General features: G+C 42.4%; 1 protein-coding gene and 1 non-coding gene across 2 annotated transcripts; both read left to right on the top strand.

Annotated features, from left to right (window-relative positions):
* The first annotated feature begins 6,978 nt into the window (after positions 1–6,978).
* On the top strand, positions 6,979–7,065 carry TRNAS-GGA (transfer RNA serine (anticodon GGA)). The gene has a single exon. It is a non-coding gene; the product is annotated as a tRNA-Ser (tRNA).
* A 1,222-nt stretch (positions 7,066–8,287) lies between these two features.
* On the top strand, positions 8,288–9,583 carry LOC109752268 (F-box protein At5g07610-like). The gene is made up of 3 exons (XM_020311170.2): positions 8,288–8,977; positions 9,071–9,214; positions 9,563–9,583. The coding sequence occupies exons 1-3, from the start codon at positions 8,288–8,290 to the stop codon at positions 9,581–9,583; spliced, it is 855 nt and encodes a 284-aa protein (XP_020166759.2).
* Positions 9,584–18,168: the final 8,585 nt, after the last annotated feature.

Here is an 18,168-nt window from a genome sequence, read left to right as displayed (position 1 = left end):
CTACATTTGAAGGTGCTTATAATGATGTCACAATTGTCATGTTGCTCTTTCTATGTGATGGTGAAACGGCGAGAGATTGGAGAAAGGCATGCTAACTTATTCAGAACTTGGTTTCTTCCTGAGCTCAATGACGGGTTGCTTCCCCAACATGGCTCTGTTATTTAGACAATGGCATAAAAACTAAAAGCAGCAATGGCATTGATGTTATAAGGACTTGGGCCAGCGTTCAATGGGACTAGAGGAGATGGCGTGCTCCGCCACGCCTGGCTATTTGTTACCTACTCCGTAAGGTGATTTTAGGTTGATTGGTTAGACGTAGTTTTTTTGTGGGGTGGTCGGATCGACGTAGGTTAAGGCTTGTGTATCTATCTCTCCTATTTTTTTCTTTTGTTTTTTTGAGGGACCGTCAACATGAGCTCCATTTTTTCAGATGCATATCGGTTTGTGGCGGTGATGTGGTATGGGAGCAAATATTATTTGTTGCTTACAGTGCAAATATCACGAGAGCGTCCAAGTCGTTCGAGGCATACATCGTGGCCTAAGTACTGATGATGCGTACGATTTTACATGATTCTTCATGGATAGTTTGGTTTTCTTTGGGGTAATATGTGTATGTCGTTGCACATTTTTTGTGTTCCTTGTGTTTTTTCCTTCTGTTTATCTTTTTTTACTCTTTCTTGTTCTCCTTTTATTTTCGGAAACACTAACGCCCATACATGTGGGCGTTCCCCAACTCACCCACACGCCTGGATCGTCGTTCACTGTCTTTTGCACGAATCTTGACACGAAAAGGTGGATTTGGTGTGTGGGTGTTGGAGAGTTTGCCCACACGCCCGCACCACGCTGTTTGCCAGCTGCGCTCTGTGGGCGAACTAATTTCTGCCCACACAGCCACCACATAGATCATGCGCGTGTGGGCGAACTGCTTTTCGCCCCACACGACACTCCTACGTTGTGGATGGCAACTGCAGTTACGCGAACGTGACAACTCGGCACACACACATGGTAACTGTGATTCTTTGCTAGACGGCAACTGCAGTTGCGCGTACGTGGCAACCAGATAAACACACATGGCAACTGTGATTAACAATACATGGCAACTATGGTTGGACCACACGTGGCAACTAGGTAAACACACATGGCAACTACTGTTTGACCATATGTGGCAAGTAGTTAATCACACACGGCAACTACAGTTTGATTACACGCGGCAACTACCATAAATTAGACATGACAACTATAATTAACCAAAACAGATAGAGTTGTCATGCTTTTACAACTACACTTGCCATCTCGGATAACTACATCTGCCAACCAGGATGGCAACTAAATCGTCATCTCGCGGGGTACCTAACGTAGCTGCGCCAGGACGTGCGGGCATTTTTGCTTCGTGCCACACGCGCGGGGTGGAGATGAGTACTTGTTGGGCGTGTAGCACGAAGTAGCCGCGCCTACACGTGTGGGCAATTCTAATATCCGTCCACACACAGCCCGTGTGGGCTGCCTCCTGCTCACACCACACACCGTGTGTGGGCGCATGTCGAATATACCACACGTGTGGTGGATATCGGCGTCCTTTATTTTTCATCTACTTATTCATTTTCCCTTTCTTTTCCCTTGTTAGAAATTAAATAATTTAAAAATACGAACATTTTATAAAAGTAACGAACAATTTTTAAAAGTCCATAAAAATATTCTAACGTGTGAACATTTTTTGAATACATGAACACTTTTTTAGATGTGTTTTCCAAAAAGTGTGGACATTTTAAAATAATGAGTGAACCTTTTCTCAAAGGCATGAAGACTTTTCAGAAAAATACATTTTTTTAAGAAGTGTGAAACATTTTAAAAAGTATGATTTTTTAAATTACATAATTTTTAAAACACAAGAACATTGTCTTGAAATATTTCTTTCTTTAAAATTTATATGAACGTTTTCTAAAACATGTGAACACGTTTTCAAATTACATTGGTAAACACGTTCAAGATGCATGAGCATTCTTTTTAAATATACTAACACTTTTTAAAAACTAGATTATACCCCGCGCATTGATGTGGGATTTCCTGCCTTTCATGAGCAAATCGGATGAAACGCATATGCCGGATGAATGAACAGGAAATATGGCTTAAAATGTTGAGCAAATACATTCATATTCAAAATTTGATGTTGGGGAACCAATAGAATATTGATATTTACATTAATGTCGAAACTGCACAAATTATATATATATATATATATATCTACGTGCAGATTCCTCTCCTCGGTAATTTGGTTTGCCTCTAACAATATTAAATTGATTCTAGTTCACTTTGGCTGGCCTATAGTGACTTCAAGTGAGGCATATGTTCACCTGCACACGAATGTTCAAATTTCTGGTGGAAAGTATTAACCACTGGAAACAAAATATGGACATAAGAATTAACTATGACCATAAGATCGTGATGGTAAAGCATCCAAAGGCGTTGTGTCATCAAGTGAGACCATGTGCAGCCAGCTGAGATATATGTTCAAACATCCAAAGGCATCATGAATAACATACATCCATATAGCTCTTAACATTGGTAAGGAAGATATAATGAACACAAACAGAACTAAAAGAGGTCAAATATTTATCATGGCATGATAACTATTTCTGTAAGGCTTGTATGGCGTACCTTGTCTAGAGAATTTCCTACTCAGAGGCCTCTATATTTTCCATTACTATCAAAATAATAAATATAAGTTGGGTTGTCCTTGCCATTCTTGATTCTTGATAGAAATTGAAATGGAAATTAAATTAAATTTAGGAAAAATAACTGGAAACAGTTGGAGAATAGATTCTTCAAATTTACTCTGAATATTTTGGTTCATAACCACACCATTAAGATTGACTATGGGCATAAGCTGCAAGATCTCCTGATAAAGTGAGGGATGATGGTGAGATAACATTTACTTGGACAACTCAAAGGAAAATTGTAAACATAAACTATGTACAATATAACTTATAGCGAGGGAACAATTTGTAGTGCTCGGTGATTGCTCGACAATTTAATGTAATCACTTCTCTAGTTTTGATGTTGTGCATGAAAAAATAAATTATGGAACTCAAGCCCTCGATGTACAATAATCATCTATGTTTCATTGTTCGATGTACAAAATCAGATAGTGCAATTTAACAACAGCCGGGAAGAACAATCAACAAAAATGGATTGTTGGGATGGAAAATAATACAAACATTCATTCATCTATGGACATAGTTGCAGAAGGCATGGCAAAAAATATATACAATTCATGTGGACATAAACGAGATAAATTTTGCATTGCCTTATCACATGACTTCTTTTAATCCAAATTACTTCTTTGATGCTATAACTTGGAGAACTTAGTGAAGCTAGCTAGGTTTTATCTAGACGATTTTGATTCAAACAAAAAATGAATGATCTTAAACTGATAATGTGCCTCTAGATGAAAGGTGCAAATTTGGATAGGATTGCTAATCCTGCTCAATTAATGGTGCAGACAATTAACCATATTACTTTCCTTTGGTTTATTAACTTCAAAAACTACTATGGACGGTTGCAACAACATTAATGGAGAGTTGTTTTTCATCTGGAGAGATTTTTTTCAGCTAAGAATGTTGTTAAGAATAAATTTCGTGTAATAAAAGTGGCGATCAATTCATGAGTGGTTCACTAATTTTCTTTGTGGAGAAATATATACTTCTTACCAATAGTAAGTATGATGTGTTTCAATTCCTTAAAAGATGATAAATTAAAATAGAACACTCTGAAAGTGAGTGATTTTGCATGCTTCTTTATTTGAGGGCACTTAAAAAAATCGAACTCACTTATCATCTTTTCATTGTTTTCAGGGTGATGAGAAGTTGCACCTAAAGGTAATGAAATTATTTTGGTGTCACTGTAGAAGGGAATAGACAGGGAATTCGTGGAATTGTTTTGATCAATTAGGCTGAGACCATGTTAGAAGTGCATGCTCTAGCCAATGTAACCAAAATACCGATCTTATGAAAGAGACTAGGCAATACATTTATACGTTAACACTCCCCTCACGTGTGGCTCCCTCGGACCTAAACGTGGACCGAAAGTGGGCTACAATTTAATTACGACAGTCGGGTCTTGAACTCAAGACATCTTGGCTCTGATACCATGTAGAAGGGAATAGAGAGGGAATTTGTGGAATTGTTTTGACCGGCTAGGTTGATACCATGTTAGAAGTGCATGCTCTAGCCAATGCAACCAAAAGATCGATCTTATAGAAGAGCTAGACAATACATTTATACATCAATAGTCACTCTATCTACAATACGTAAAGTGATTACAATTACATCCAAAGGTATGCATGCCCTCTTCAATTTTAAATGTAACAACTATACATCATAAATAACATCATATTTTCTGGTCATTATTCTATCTCTTAGTGCTACAATCTTGTTTTAAGATGGTACATAAATGAACTTTACACTTAATTAATTCGTACAAATCTTCACAATGAGCCAAGAAATAAACCCATTTGCGAAATCAAACACGAAGGAAATGGCTGTACTGATGCGGAGCCCGCCACATCGGAGGAGCTGGAGGATAACAGGATGGGGCACAACTAGACCAGGTGTGGCTGATGGAGGAGATCCGATCGGGACGCAGAGGCGGCTAGAGGAGGTTGGGACTAAGGGGATGGCTCAGTCATGGCTCCCGAACGGAAGTGGCGGACGACGTGTGCACATCACTACCGTTGATACGGAAAAAGGGAGGGCGACTTGCTTCCATCTCTCATTATATCTCTCTGAATGATGAAGAAAGAAGAAGCGAGAGGGTCTTTCCTCCTCAATATATGTCCTCTTCCTCCTCCTGCCGGAGCCGTCGCTGCTCCACCCCGCCACCGGTCCTCCTCGCCTCTGATGGCCTTTGGGCTGTGAAGGTGCGGAGGATCTCCAAGTTCTTAAGGTGAGGGGACATGGAGGACAACATTAGAATTGGAACATTGACATTCTGAAGATGTTAAAATCAATATATATACCTCTAAACAACATGAGTGCAAGGTAAGGCTCTCAACATTTCGTATGATGGATGGAAGCCTCGTGCGACCATTAAAGAGTATAATGCCTAAGATATCTACATTATTAAGTTGGTAAGAATTTCTCACGGAGGTTTCCGTTAGGATCCCGTCATCAGAGTAAAGGGTGCAGAGATTTGAGCCATTGATCTCTACTGAATGCAGCCCTAAGCAACTTATCAATCTAAGGTATTTGAGTTGCTGCAATGTGGAGCTATTCACAAGTAAGTTACCCCTTACAAAAGGAGATGTCCAACTTCTCAAGGATAGAAGAATTTGAGAGCAAGATCAATAATCCTTCCTCTATAACATGGACAAGACACAAATGTGAACATGTCAATCTTCTGAAGAGGCCAAGTGATGACTTGGGGTGAAAAGCGTAGCGAGAGAGATGGGGTGACTAGATTGACCTTGCAGTTGTCTCATCAGATAAGACGACACATGGGAAGATTTATACTTCCTTCATGCGTAAAGGCATTGACAAGTCAAGTTCTTTGATCCCAGACTTGATGGTGATTTGCAGCCATGTATGATCTTTTATCACAAACTTTATTCATATCTATGCACACATGTCCATGTTCGTAAGTTGCCGTAAGCAGTTCTGCATATAATTTGGTTCTAAGAAGTCAGAACACATGGTTATCTAGTAACAACTTAATCCTGATTAATCCCTTGCATTCAGCAACATTGCAGCCTAATAGCCTACACTTGTTTGTCTCTCGAGTGGTGCAATTGTTCCCCTCCCCCCTCCTCCCCCACCCCATCTTCCAAGTTTAAACCGTTGAGCTCATTGAAGCTGGCTCATCACTCCTTTAACGCCATATATCATGTTTTTACGGAGAGTAGAATTACATTTCTTTCTATCGAAAAAGGGAAACACGCCCTTTGACTAATGTATCACCAAGGGTGAAATACCAGATATCAGCTCCATATTGGTTTGGCTTCGGCATATCAAATGCCACATATCGGGTGATATATCAGCCGATATGTAGTTATACAGGAGAAAAACATATCTAATTTATGTTTCATGATTCTTGTTCAAAAGATACCTTTCAGTTTAAAAATATATCATTAATGTTTCTGCATAACAAATTTAGATTCCTTCTTTATAAACTTGTTAATTAAGAAACTATTATGAAAGATTCACAAAATCCTCAATCTAAGATTTCAAATATTATCATAATCATATGTTTGTACAAAAACATTATACATGACTTTGATAATAAGATGAAGTTGTAAATGCATAATATTATTTTCACCATTTTTTATGAGAAAGAAATGTTGCCATATACGTATCAGTCTACATCTATGGACATATTGGGTCACATATTGACCACATTGGTCAATACTTCGTTCTTTATCGAATGATATGTGTGAAAATTATATTTGCAAAATGATATGTTATATCTATATCACTAGACCCCTTAAACTAATATATTGGCCGATGTATGAGTAGTATCGGCCTAGCTTTAGAAGCTTGTATCACACATGTATTCACACCATCTTTTGATGTGTTTTTCACGCAGCTAAGAAGAGAAGGGTGAAAATTGTAAATTGTTATCGATTTTTTTGACCCGTCGACTGATGCACATTGATTTCTTTTTTTGCGGGGGATGTAGATTGATTTTCTTGTTTTTATTGCGGGATTAAAGCTGGTATTACTCAATCACAAAGTTCTTACAATCATCAAGCACCACTTATAAGAAGAATTCTTCCATTTTTTCTTTAGTTGCGGGAAAACCCAAATTAAAACTTTTATTTTATAGTGAGCGCAATTTCTAGTAAAAAATCTTGTATCCTTCCACTTAGATCAAAAGGAATTTTTCCAATAGAACTATGGAACCCCCGAGTGGTTGTGGTTGTACCTGTACTGCAGGAATAAGAAAACTCGCTACTCACTTAGTTTATTTTCCATAATAAGTTATGTAGGAGAGATGGCCGAGCGGTTCAAGGCGTAGCATTGGAACTGCTATGTAGACTTTTGTTTACCGAGGGTTCGAATCCCTCTCTTTCCGTTTTTCTTACTTCATCAACGTTAAGGATCACAATGTATCAAATCAAAAAACAATTTTTTCCGGACTTTCGGGGGACCCGAGGCAATCCAAGTAATAGTTCTACCTTCTACTGTAGCGAAGCTAGCAAGGCAATCGCTCGCCTTATTTTGGTTTTCTTGTTAGATATTTTTTGTTATAAATTGTTCCCTAATGAAGAAAAACATGGAATTTGTTCTCAGCCTGCAAAACTGTAACTTTTTTTAGGAACTTCCTAAGCTTTCCTGATCAAAGAAAATGTTCATCGAAATACAAACTTAATCATGAGAAGTAATTTTTTTTTTGAAGTGAATGATCAATGATCACCGTTTTGTGACGGGTTTTTTAGTACAATTTATTCACAGGTTCCGGCCAAGTTCTTTTTTTTAGAAACACATGTAACTACAATTATAGGTAGACTGATTTGGACCTAAGATCCAAGAAAATACAAAGTAACTCCTATGACTAAGAATTACAATGAAATCTCTTAAAAACATCTTCTTCGCGGTATCAATCTTTACTCGAAGAAATACTCCAAAGACTTCGGTAAAGAAGCTGCAATTGGACTGGAGCAACGATGTTATCACTCTTTCCCATCCAGAAAGAACGTACTTGGGCCCGGGATGATCCCCTAGAAGTGCAGGCCGTTGAATCACTATATCTTCACCATGGTGTCGATGCAAGATTTCATCTTCATAAAGAATCAGACCAACAACAAAAAAATTAACACAGCAATATAAACTTATCATATTCGAATAATCGGATCTTCGAGGACAGAAAACTCTCTAATTTCATGGCACCGCCAAAAGGACGAGTGAAAATTTACTCTAGCAAAACTATGATAACCACTAGACATTAACAAAGAACATAGAGATCTTCAAGACCCGAGCCCCCCCTCCCCGCCCCCCTCAGCGGCAAGATGGCAGCCGGAGGCAAGGGGACCTAAATTTCTTAGATGGCGATGATGACCGCAGCACGAGAAAACCCTAGCAGATGAACAGCCAGGTCCACCAAGTTCTTTTTTTCTTGAGGGGTCAAAATGCGCTCTAGTTATTAGGCCAGGCCCAAGGCATTTGTATTTTTATATAGAAAAGGAGGCCAGGCCCAAGGAGGTGGAGCGCAATATATAAACCCCCAAATTCCGCATAACCTTTCAGATACGTTCGCCGCCGCCGTCATCCGGCTGGATCTCCATCGTTACGAGACGATGGCAAAGAGGTCCAGGAAGAAGAAGGAGCAGCCGGCGGAGAGCCTTCCCGACGACCTCCTGCTGGAGGTCCTTGCGCGGGTGCCCTACAGATCGCTCTGCCGCTTCAAGTGCGTGTCCAAACAATGGCTCGCCCTCTGCTCCGACCCCGGCCTCTGGAAGAGGTCGCCGCAGGCCCTATCGGGCTTCTTCTGCTACGCCCGTGACGACCGGAAGCACGAGCTCCGGTTCCACAACCTGTCGGGGCGAGCCCAGCCCCTTGTCGACCCCGGCCTCCCCTTCCTGCGCGGCGCGTGGGACGGGGGCGTCCAGACCGTGGACTGCTGCGGCGGCCTCCTCCTTTGCCAATGCTGGAAGAGATCTTCTCGAGCCGGATCCGCCGGCATGGAGTACGTCGTGTGCAATCCGGCCACCAAGGAGTGGACCGTCGTGCCTGCTACCAAGCAGCTGCACCCGAACAAGAAGAACATTGTCCGCTTGGGTTTTGACCCACTCGTCCCCTCCCGCTTCGCCGTGTTCGTCCTCGTGCGTGGCCACGGGGTCACCAGAGTGGAGATCTTCTCATCGGAAACCGGGAGGTGGATTTCTAAGGAGAGCGAGTGGGGCGACGGCACAAGCGTGGACGATCACAATTGTTCAGCCTCTGTCTTCTTCGGTGGGGCGCTGCATCTGAGTACCCACGATTCTTCCGTGATCACGGTGGACACGAAGGGGAATACTTGACGGAAAATCCGAATGCCGCTCAGCGTAGAGGACACCTCGGATTACGGTTATATCGTGCAGTCTCAGGGACGCATGTATGCAATGCATATGGATTACTGCAATGGTAAGTGCCAGCTCTCAGTTTGGGTTCTTGAAGATTATGCTAGTGGGCAGTGGACTTTGAAGCATACAGCTGACATGTCGGGAATGATAGGCCACGATGAGGTGTGCACATTTGTCGCAGTCAATATGGAACGCAAATCGATCTTTTTCCAAACCAATGGGTGGAATGAAAAGCTTGTGTCATACCATATGGAAAACCAGAGATGTCGTGTTATCTTCAGTTTTGAGAGGGATTTCAATCTCCGATGTGAACCTTATATCCCCAGTTACACGGAATGGTTGTCAGATGGTTTGCTAAAAGCAGCACCATGATTGCCTACCGAGTTTGCATGCCACCAATACCTTCATATAAGTGAGCTGTTAAATATGGGTCAGATCTTCTACGCAGCTTGGTTTTCTTCTGTATTTTGATGTTCTGGTCCATGACATTGTGGCTTTGTTCAATGTTAGTTAAAAAGGGTTGCTATTTAGTCAGTAGTCACTTCACTTCAATTCATTTGCTTTGGTCACTTGTGAGGCACTCCTGTAGTGGCAAATCCTTGAATTTTTATAATAAGTTACCTACGCTTGCGATACTCTGGATTTTCATTTTTTCTTTCTATTTATTTCCTGTAATGATCTGCATGTTCTCCTTAACCATATTCCTATGTATTTGAAAAACTGGATGAATCGCTCTCCCATTTGTTGTCCGCTGCAGTAATATCCTATATCACTAAACTCCCTAGGGGTTGAAGAGCTGAGAATCAATTGAGATGTCCAATTTTGATTTTGGTCAACAATTTTGACTGAGATTGCTACTATATGGAGGGCTGGGCGAATTGGTTGCCGTGTGGGCCGCCATTGTCGGTGAGACCTCTCGATCTTTTCGCGTCCAGCAACCTCCCTAGAAGGTTCCTATTCTCGAGCTCTCCTCCACTCAGCGGCGCCCCGGCCGCCCTTATTCCCTTCCGACCGGCAACGGGGCCTATCCCTACCCGCGCCTAGCCTCACCTCCCCCTCTCTGCTGGCCGCACCTTTCTTCTCCCGAGGATCGTTGCCCTAACTTTCTTGTGCCGCTCAAGCTTGAACGCGCAACGGCCACACTCAAACTCCAGCGCTCGTGCCCGTGCCACGCCGTGGACGCCCCTATCTGAGGTGCACGCCGGGTGTCACCGTGGACGCGTCGGCACAGGTGCCATGGCCTACGCCCAGCGGGGGGCCATGGAGTCTCCAGGCAATGCGAGATCGGCCAAAAAGATGGAGGTTCAGTACCTTCCGCGCGACGGCGCACGGGCTTAGATGTGTGTTGGTCTGTGTGTTTTGTTGTGCCTTTGTTCTGGCGCTGCCTAACTGCCACTTCAGCATGCTGCCGGCCACCACTCAAGAGCTGCCCCGCGTGCCTCATGGAGATGCCGTTGAGACAGGTTGGCGGTTGGGCACTTCTCTACCTCTAATTGATTCTCCGTAAATAATCTCTCTTACTAATTGATCCTCATCCGGCCCCTGATATGTCGGTTTTTATCCTTTTGGAGTTAATCCATGAGCATCATGTTTTGTATCCGCTTGATACTATATTGTGAGTTCATAAAAGCACCGCTTTATGAAAAAAAATTAAAAAAATTATTCGCAAGGTAAATCATTCATGCATTGAAAAATTTCTCATGATTATCCAAACCATTATTTACAAATAAAGATTATGCCAACCCGAACTTTTTTTTGACAGTAATTGTTGTAGAATAAGATTGATATTAACCGGAGTAACAATTAACAAGAAGATAATTGGAACCTTTGGCCAAGCTAACCCGCCCGCAACCCTTTATAAGCCCGCCCCCTTTCGACTCGCCAACCCACCCAACAACACCTTTCCTCTCGAGCTGATTGATTTCTTCAGTAGCGCTCTCATTCTCGTTTCTTTAGCTAAGTTCTAATGGCGTCTCTCGGGGATGCTATTGCTCCCGTGGCCGGTGCTGTGGCGCCCGACCTCATCGTTTACTTCGGTGAGATTCTGATTGACATCGTGCTAGACGTGGACGGCGTCTCGCTCGCCGAGTCCGGAGGCTTCGTGAAGACGCCCGCTAACGTCGCATGCGCCGTCTCCAAGCTCGGCGGCTCATTCGCCTTCGTCGGCAAGGTATGCACGGATAAATCACCGTTAGGTACTAATTATTTATTGGATAACAAATATGGTCCAAATATTTATACTAAACTTATATACTTATTTATAACGCATATACATATCAGAATCCTAGATTGTAATTTCTTATAAGTTACTTTTCATTAATTTAAGTAGATAATAATATATTTTTTAAACTAATAATATAGTTCTTTGTGCTACAATTGTAATGTCTATTGTCGAGAAATGTGCATGCAATGTGGTAATTTGGACCATATTTGTATACATTGGACCCTAAACATATATATTTAGAACCAATATTTTTAAATGTGGGAAATAAGAAAACAAAAATCATAAGCTTCGGTGGATGATTTGTAACGGTGTGTATATATGCGATATCTGAAGTTTATGGTCTGAGAAATATCCTCATGGTGGTTTCTACTTTATGATTATGCATGCCAATATAATATTCTAGAACATACAAAATGTTTATGAGAACACTACTAGGGAAAACTCTAGCAGTAGCGCTGGTTAAACGCCTAGCAGTAGCGCGGGAACTCACACTACTGGTATAGAGCTACAACTAACTTTTAGCAGTAGCACGGGTGCCTCGTCGCTACTGCTATCCATATGTAGAAGTAGCGTGTTTTAGAATACTGTGCTTCTGCTAAAAGCTACAACACCGCTATTTATAACGCGCTACTGGGAAGGCCGCGCTGCTGCTACAGACATACCTTGCATTATTATTATTATTTTCAGATTTTTTCTGTAGCGTATTTACTCTGTATTTGTACAGGTTTTATGTTGGGGAACGCAGTAATTTCAAAACAATTTCTACGCACACGCAAGATCTATCTAGGTGATGCATAGCAACGAGAGGGGAGAGTGTTGTCTACGTACCCTCGTAGACCATAAGCGGAAGCGTTATGACAACGCGGTTGATGTAGTCGTACGTCTTCATGATCCGACCGATCCTAGTACCGAAGGTACGGCACCTCCGTGATCTGCACATGTTCAGTTCGGTGACGTCCCACGAACTCTTGATCCAGCTGAGGTCGAGGGAGAGTTTCGTCAGCACGACGGCGTGATGATGGTGATGATGAAGTTACCGGCGCATGGCTTCGCCTAAGCACTACGACGATATGACCGAGGTGGAATATGATGGAGGGGGGCACCGCACACGGCTAAACAATCAACTTTTGTGTCTATGGGGTTCCCCTCTCCCTCGTATATAAAGGAGTGGAGGAGGGGAGGGCCGGCCCTCTCTATGGCGCGCCCTGGGGGGAGTCCTACTCCCACCGGGAGTAGGATTCCCCCCTTCCCTAGTTGGAATAGGAGAGGAAGGAAGGAGGAGAGAGGGAGAAGGAAAGGGGGGGCCGGCCTCTGATAACCCACAAGTATAGGGGATCAATTGTAGCCTCTTTCGATAACTAAGAATGTCGAACCCAACGAGGAGCTAAAGGTAGAACAAATATTCCCTCAAGTTCTATCGACCACCGATACAACTCTACGCACGCTTAACGTTCGCTTTACCTAGAACAAGGTGTTGTTGGATAGGTTTGCAAGAATATAAAAAGCACGTAAATAAAACTAGGGGCTGTTTAGGTAAAGAAGCAATAATGTTAGTATCGCGAGTGTGGAAAAGTGGTGGTAGGAGTTGTGAAATTGTCCCTAAGCAATTGACTACGTTACTAGACCGATAGCAAGTTTTATGTGGGAGAGGCCACTGCTAGCATGTCATCCCTGACTTGGAATTCTATGCACTTATGATTATAACTATTAGCAAGCATCCGCAACTACTAACGTTCATTAAGGTAGAACCCAACCATAGCATTAAGATATATTGGTCCCCCTTCAATCCCGTATGCATCAATTTCTATGCTAGGTTCAAGCTTCTGTCACTCTTGCCCTCCAATACATAGTCCTATCAACATACAACTAAGCCTATGGTGTGATCCACGCGCGCGCTCATATGATGGGCACCAAAGGACAACAACATAACCACAAGCAAATTAAACCAATCATAGCAATTCACCAATTACCGATAGGACAACGAAAATCTACTCAGACAGCATAGGATGGCAACACATCATTGGATAATAATATGAAGCATAAAGAACCATGTTCAAGTAGAGGGTACAATGGGTTGCGGGAGAGTGGACCGCTGTAGATAGATGGGGGAAGGTGATGAAGATGTTGGTGAAGATGACGGCGGTGTTGGTGAAGATTGCGGTGACGATGATGGCCCCGACGGTGTTCCGGCGCCACCAGAAGCGAGGGGGAGAGAGCCCCCCTCCTTCTCCTTCTTCCTTGGCCTTCTCCCTAGGTGGGAGAAGGGTTCTCCCTCTAGTCCTTGGTCTCCATGGCGTGGGAGGGGCGAGAGCCCCTCCGAGATTGGATCTGTCTCTTTGTCTCTCTGTTTCTGTGTTCCCTCTGCCTTTTCACCGTTTCTTAAATTCCCGGAGATCCGTAACTCCGATTGGGCTGAATTTTGGACACGATCTCTATCCGAAAATTAGCTTTGCTGCGGAGAAAGAAGGGCACCAACCGCCTTACGGGGTGGCCACGAGGGCCCAGGGCGCGCCTGACCCCCTGGGGCGCGCCCCCCTGCCTCGTGGCCCCCTCGGGCATCGTCTCGCGTTGATTCTTCTTCCCAAAAATCATAAATATTCCAAAAAAAAGCTCCGTCAGTTTTTATCCCGTTTGGACTCCGTTTGATATGGATTTTCTGCGAAACAAAAAACATGCAACAAACAGGAACTGGCACTAGGCACTGGATAAATATGTTAGTCCCAAATATAGTATAAAAAGTTGCCAAAAGTATGTAAAAGTTGTAGAATATTGGCATGGAACAATCAAAAGTTATAGATATGATGGAGACGTATCAGCCTCCCACCCAATTCGGATTGGGCTTGGGGGGCGCGCCCTCCACCTGGCGGCCTCCTCCTCTCTCCCACTAAGGCCCATACACTCCCCGGGGGGTTTCGGTAACCCCCCGGTACTCCGGTAAATGCCCAAACTCACCCGGAACTATTACGATGTCCAAACATAGTCATACAATATATCGATCTTTATGTCTCGACCATTTCGAGACTCCTCGTCATGTCCGTGATCATATCCGGGACTCCGAACTACCTTCAGTACATCAAAACACATAAACTCATAATACCGATCGTCACCGAATAACGTTAAGCGTGCGGACCCTACGGGTTTGAGAACTATGTAGACATGACCGAGACTCATCTCCGGTCAATAACCAATAGCAAAACCTGGATGCTCATATTGGTTCCTACATATTCTATGAAGATCTTTTTTGGTCAAACCGCATAACAACATACGTTGTTCCCTTTGTCATCGGTATGTTACTTGCCCGAGATTCGATCGTCGGTATCTCAATACCTAGTTCAATCTCGTTACCGGCAAGTCTCTTTACTCGTTCTGTAATGCATCATCTCGTAACTAACTCATTAGTCACATTGCTTGCAAGGCTTATAGTGATGTGCATTACCGAGAGGGCCCAGAGATACCTCTCCGACAATTGGAGTGACAAATCCTAATATCGATCTATGCCAACCCAACAAACACCATCGGAGACACCTGTAGAGCATCTTTATATCACCCAGTTACGTTGTGACGTTTGATAGCACACTAAGTGTTCCTCCAGTATTCGGGAGTTGCATAATCTCATAGTCATAGGAACATGTATAAGTTATGGAGAAAGCAATGGCAATAAACTAAACGATCAAAGTGCTAAGCTAACGAATGGGTCAAGTCAATCACACCATTCTCTAATGATGTGATCCCGTTTATCAAATAACAACTCTTTGTCCATGGCTAGGAAACTTAACCATCTTTGATCAACGAGCTAGTCAAGTAGAGGCATACTAGTGATACTCTGTTTGTCTATGTATTCACACATGTACTAAGTTTCCGGTTAATAGATTTCTAGCATGAATAATAAACATTTATCATGATATAAGGAAATGTAAATAACAACTTTATTATTGCCTCTAGGGCATATTTCCTTCAGTCTCCCACTTGCGCTAGAGTCAATAATCTAGATTACATTGTAACGATTCTAACACCATGGAGTCTTGGTGCTGATCATGTTTTGCTCGTGAGAGAGGCTTAGTCAATGGGTCTGCAACATTCAGATCCGTATGTATCTTGCAAATCTCTATGTCTCCCTCATTGACTTGGTCGCGGATGGAATTGAAGCGTCTCTTGATGTGCTTGGTTCTTTTGTGAAATCTGGATTCCTTTGCCAAGGCAATTGCACCAGTATTGTCACAAAAGATTTTCATAGGACCCGATGCACTAGGTATGACACCTAGATCGGATATGAACTCCTTCATCCAGACTCCTTCATTTGCTGCTTCCGAAGCAGCTATGTACTCCGCTTCACATGTATATCCCGCCACGTCGCTCTGCTTGGAACTACACCAACTGACAGCTCCACCATTTAATAAAAAATACGTATCCGGTTTGTGACTTAGAGTCATCCGGATCAGTGTCGAAGCTTGCATCGACGTAACCGTTTACGACGAGCTCTTTGTCACCTCCATAAATGAGAAACATATCCTTAGTCCTTTTCAAGTATTTCAGGATGTTCTTGACTGTTGTCCAGTGATCCACTCCTAGATTACTTTGGTACCTCCCTGCTAAACTAATATCAAGGCTTATGGTGACCGATGTCCTTAGTCCTTTTCTATAGATCTTGATGCCCAGTATATAAGCAGCTTCTCCGAGGTCTTTCATTGAAAAATTCTTATTCATGTATCCTTTTATGCTATTCAGAAATTCAGTATCATTTCCGATCAACAATATGTCATCCACATATAATATCAGAAATGCTACAGAGCTCCCACCCACTTTCTTGTAAATACAGGCTTCTCCAGAAGTATGTATAAAACTATATGCTTTGATCACACTATCAAAGTGCATATTCCATCTCCGAGAGGCTTGCACCAGTCCATAAATGGATCGCTGGAGCTTGCACACCTTGTTAGCACCTTTTGGATCGACAAAACCTTCTGGTTGCATCATATACAACTCTTCTTTAAGATATCCATTAAGGAATGCAGTTTTGACATCCATTTGCCAAATTTCATAATCATAAAATGCGGCAATTGCTAACATGATTCAGACGGACTTAAGCATCGCTACAGGTGAGAAGGTCTCATCGTAGTCAACTCCTTGAACTTGTCGAAAACCTTTTGCAACAAGTCGAGCTTTGTAGACAGTAACATTACCGTCAGCGTCAGTCTTCTTCTTGAAGATCCATTTATTTTCTATGGCTTGCCGATCATCGGGCAAGTCAACTAAAGTCCACACTTTGTTCTCATACATGGATCCCATCTCAGATTTCATGGCCTCAAGCCATTTTGCGGAATCTGGGCTCATCATCGCTTCCTCATAGTTCGTAGGTTCGTCATGGTCAAGTAACATGACTTCCAGAACAGGATTACCGTACCACTCTGGTGCGGATCTTACTTTGGTTGACCTACGAGGTTCAGTAGTAACTTGATCTGAAGTTTCATGATCATCATCACTAGCTTCCTCACTAATTGGTGTAGGAATCACAGGAACTGATTTCTATGATGAACTACTTTCCAATAAGGGAGCATGTACAATTACCTCATCAAGTTTTATTTTCCTCCCACTCACTTCTTTCGAGAGAAAACTCCTTCTCTAGAAAGGATCCATTCTTAGCAACGAATATCTTGCCTTCGGATCTGTGATAGAAGGTGTTCCCAACAGTCTCCTTTGGGTATCCTATGAAGACACATTTCTCCGATTTGGGTTCGAGCTTATCAGGTTGAAGCTTTTTCACATAAGCATCGCAGCCCCAAACTTTAAGAAACGACAACTTGGGTTTCTTGCCAAACCATAGTTCATAAGGTGTTGTCTTAACGGATTTAGATGGTGCCCTATTTAACGTGAATGAAGCCGTCTCTAAGCATAACCCCAAAACGATAGCGGTAAATCAGTGAGAGACATCATAGATCACACCATATCAAGTAAAGTACGATTATGACGTTCGGACACACCATTACGATGTGGTGTTCCGGGTGGCGTGAGTTGCGAAACTATTCCACATTGTTTCAAATGAATACCAAACTCGTAACTCAAATATTCTCCTCCATGATCAGATCGCAGAAACTTTATTTTCTTGTTAGGATGATTTTCCACTTCACTCTGAAATTCTTTGAACTTTTCAAATGTTTCAGACTTATGTTCCATTAAGTAGATATTCCCATATCTGCTCAAATCATGTGTGAAGGTAAGGAAATAACGATACCTGCTGCGAGCATCAACACTCATTGGACCGCATACATCAGTATGTATTATTTCCAACAAGTCTGTTGCTCGCTCCATTGTTCCGGAGAACGGAGTCTTAGTCATCTTGCCCATGAGGCATGGTTCGCAAGCATCAAGTGATTGATAATCAAGTGGTTCCAAAAGCCCATCAGCATGGAGTTTTTTCATGCGCTTTACACCAATATGACCTAAACGGCAGTGCCACAAATAAGTTGCACTATCATTATTAAACTTATATCTTTTGGCTTGAATACTATGAACATGTGTATCACTACTATCAAGACTTAGTAAAAATAGACCACTCATCAAGGGTGCATGACCGTAAAAGATATTATTCATATAAATAGAACAACCATTATTCTTTGATTTAAATGAATAACCGTCTCGCATCAAACAAGATCCAGATATAATGTTCATGCTTAACGCTGGCACCAAATAAGAATTATTCAGGTCTAAAACTAATCCCGAAGGTAGATGTAGAGGTAGCGTCACTACTTGAATCAGCTAATTTGCCATCTGCCAGCTCTTTGTCGTCTGCTAGCTGACGGCAAAGAAGCTCTTTGCCATCAGCTACCCAAAAGCGGACGGCAAAGAAATGGCAGACGGCAAAGAAGCTCTTTGTCGTCCGCGAGCTCTTTGCCGT

This window comes from Aegilops tauschii, chromosome 1 (genome assembly GCF_002575655.3).
Source record: "Aegilops tauschii subsp. strangulata cultivar AL8/78 chromosome 1, Aet v6.0, whole genome shotgun sequence".
In the NCBI taxonomy this organism is placed as follows: domain Eukaryota; kingdom Viridiplantae; phylum Streptophyta; class Magnoliopsida; order Poales; family Poaceae; genus Aegilops; species Aegilops tauschii.
The sequence above is the reverse complement of the archived record's forward strand: the minus strand, read 5'-3'. Positions and strand labels throughout refer to the sequence as shown.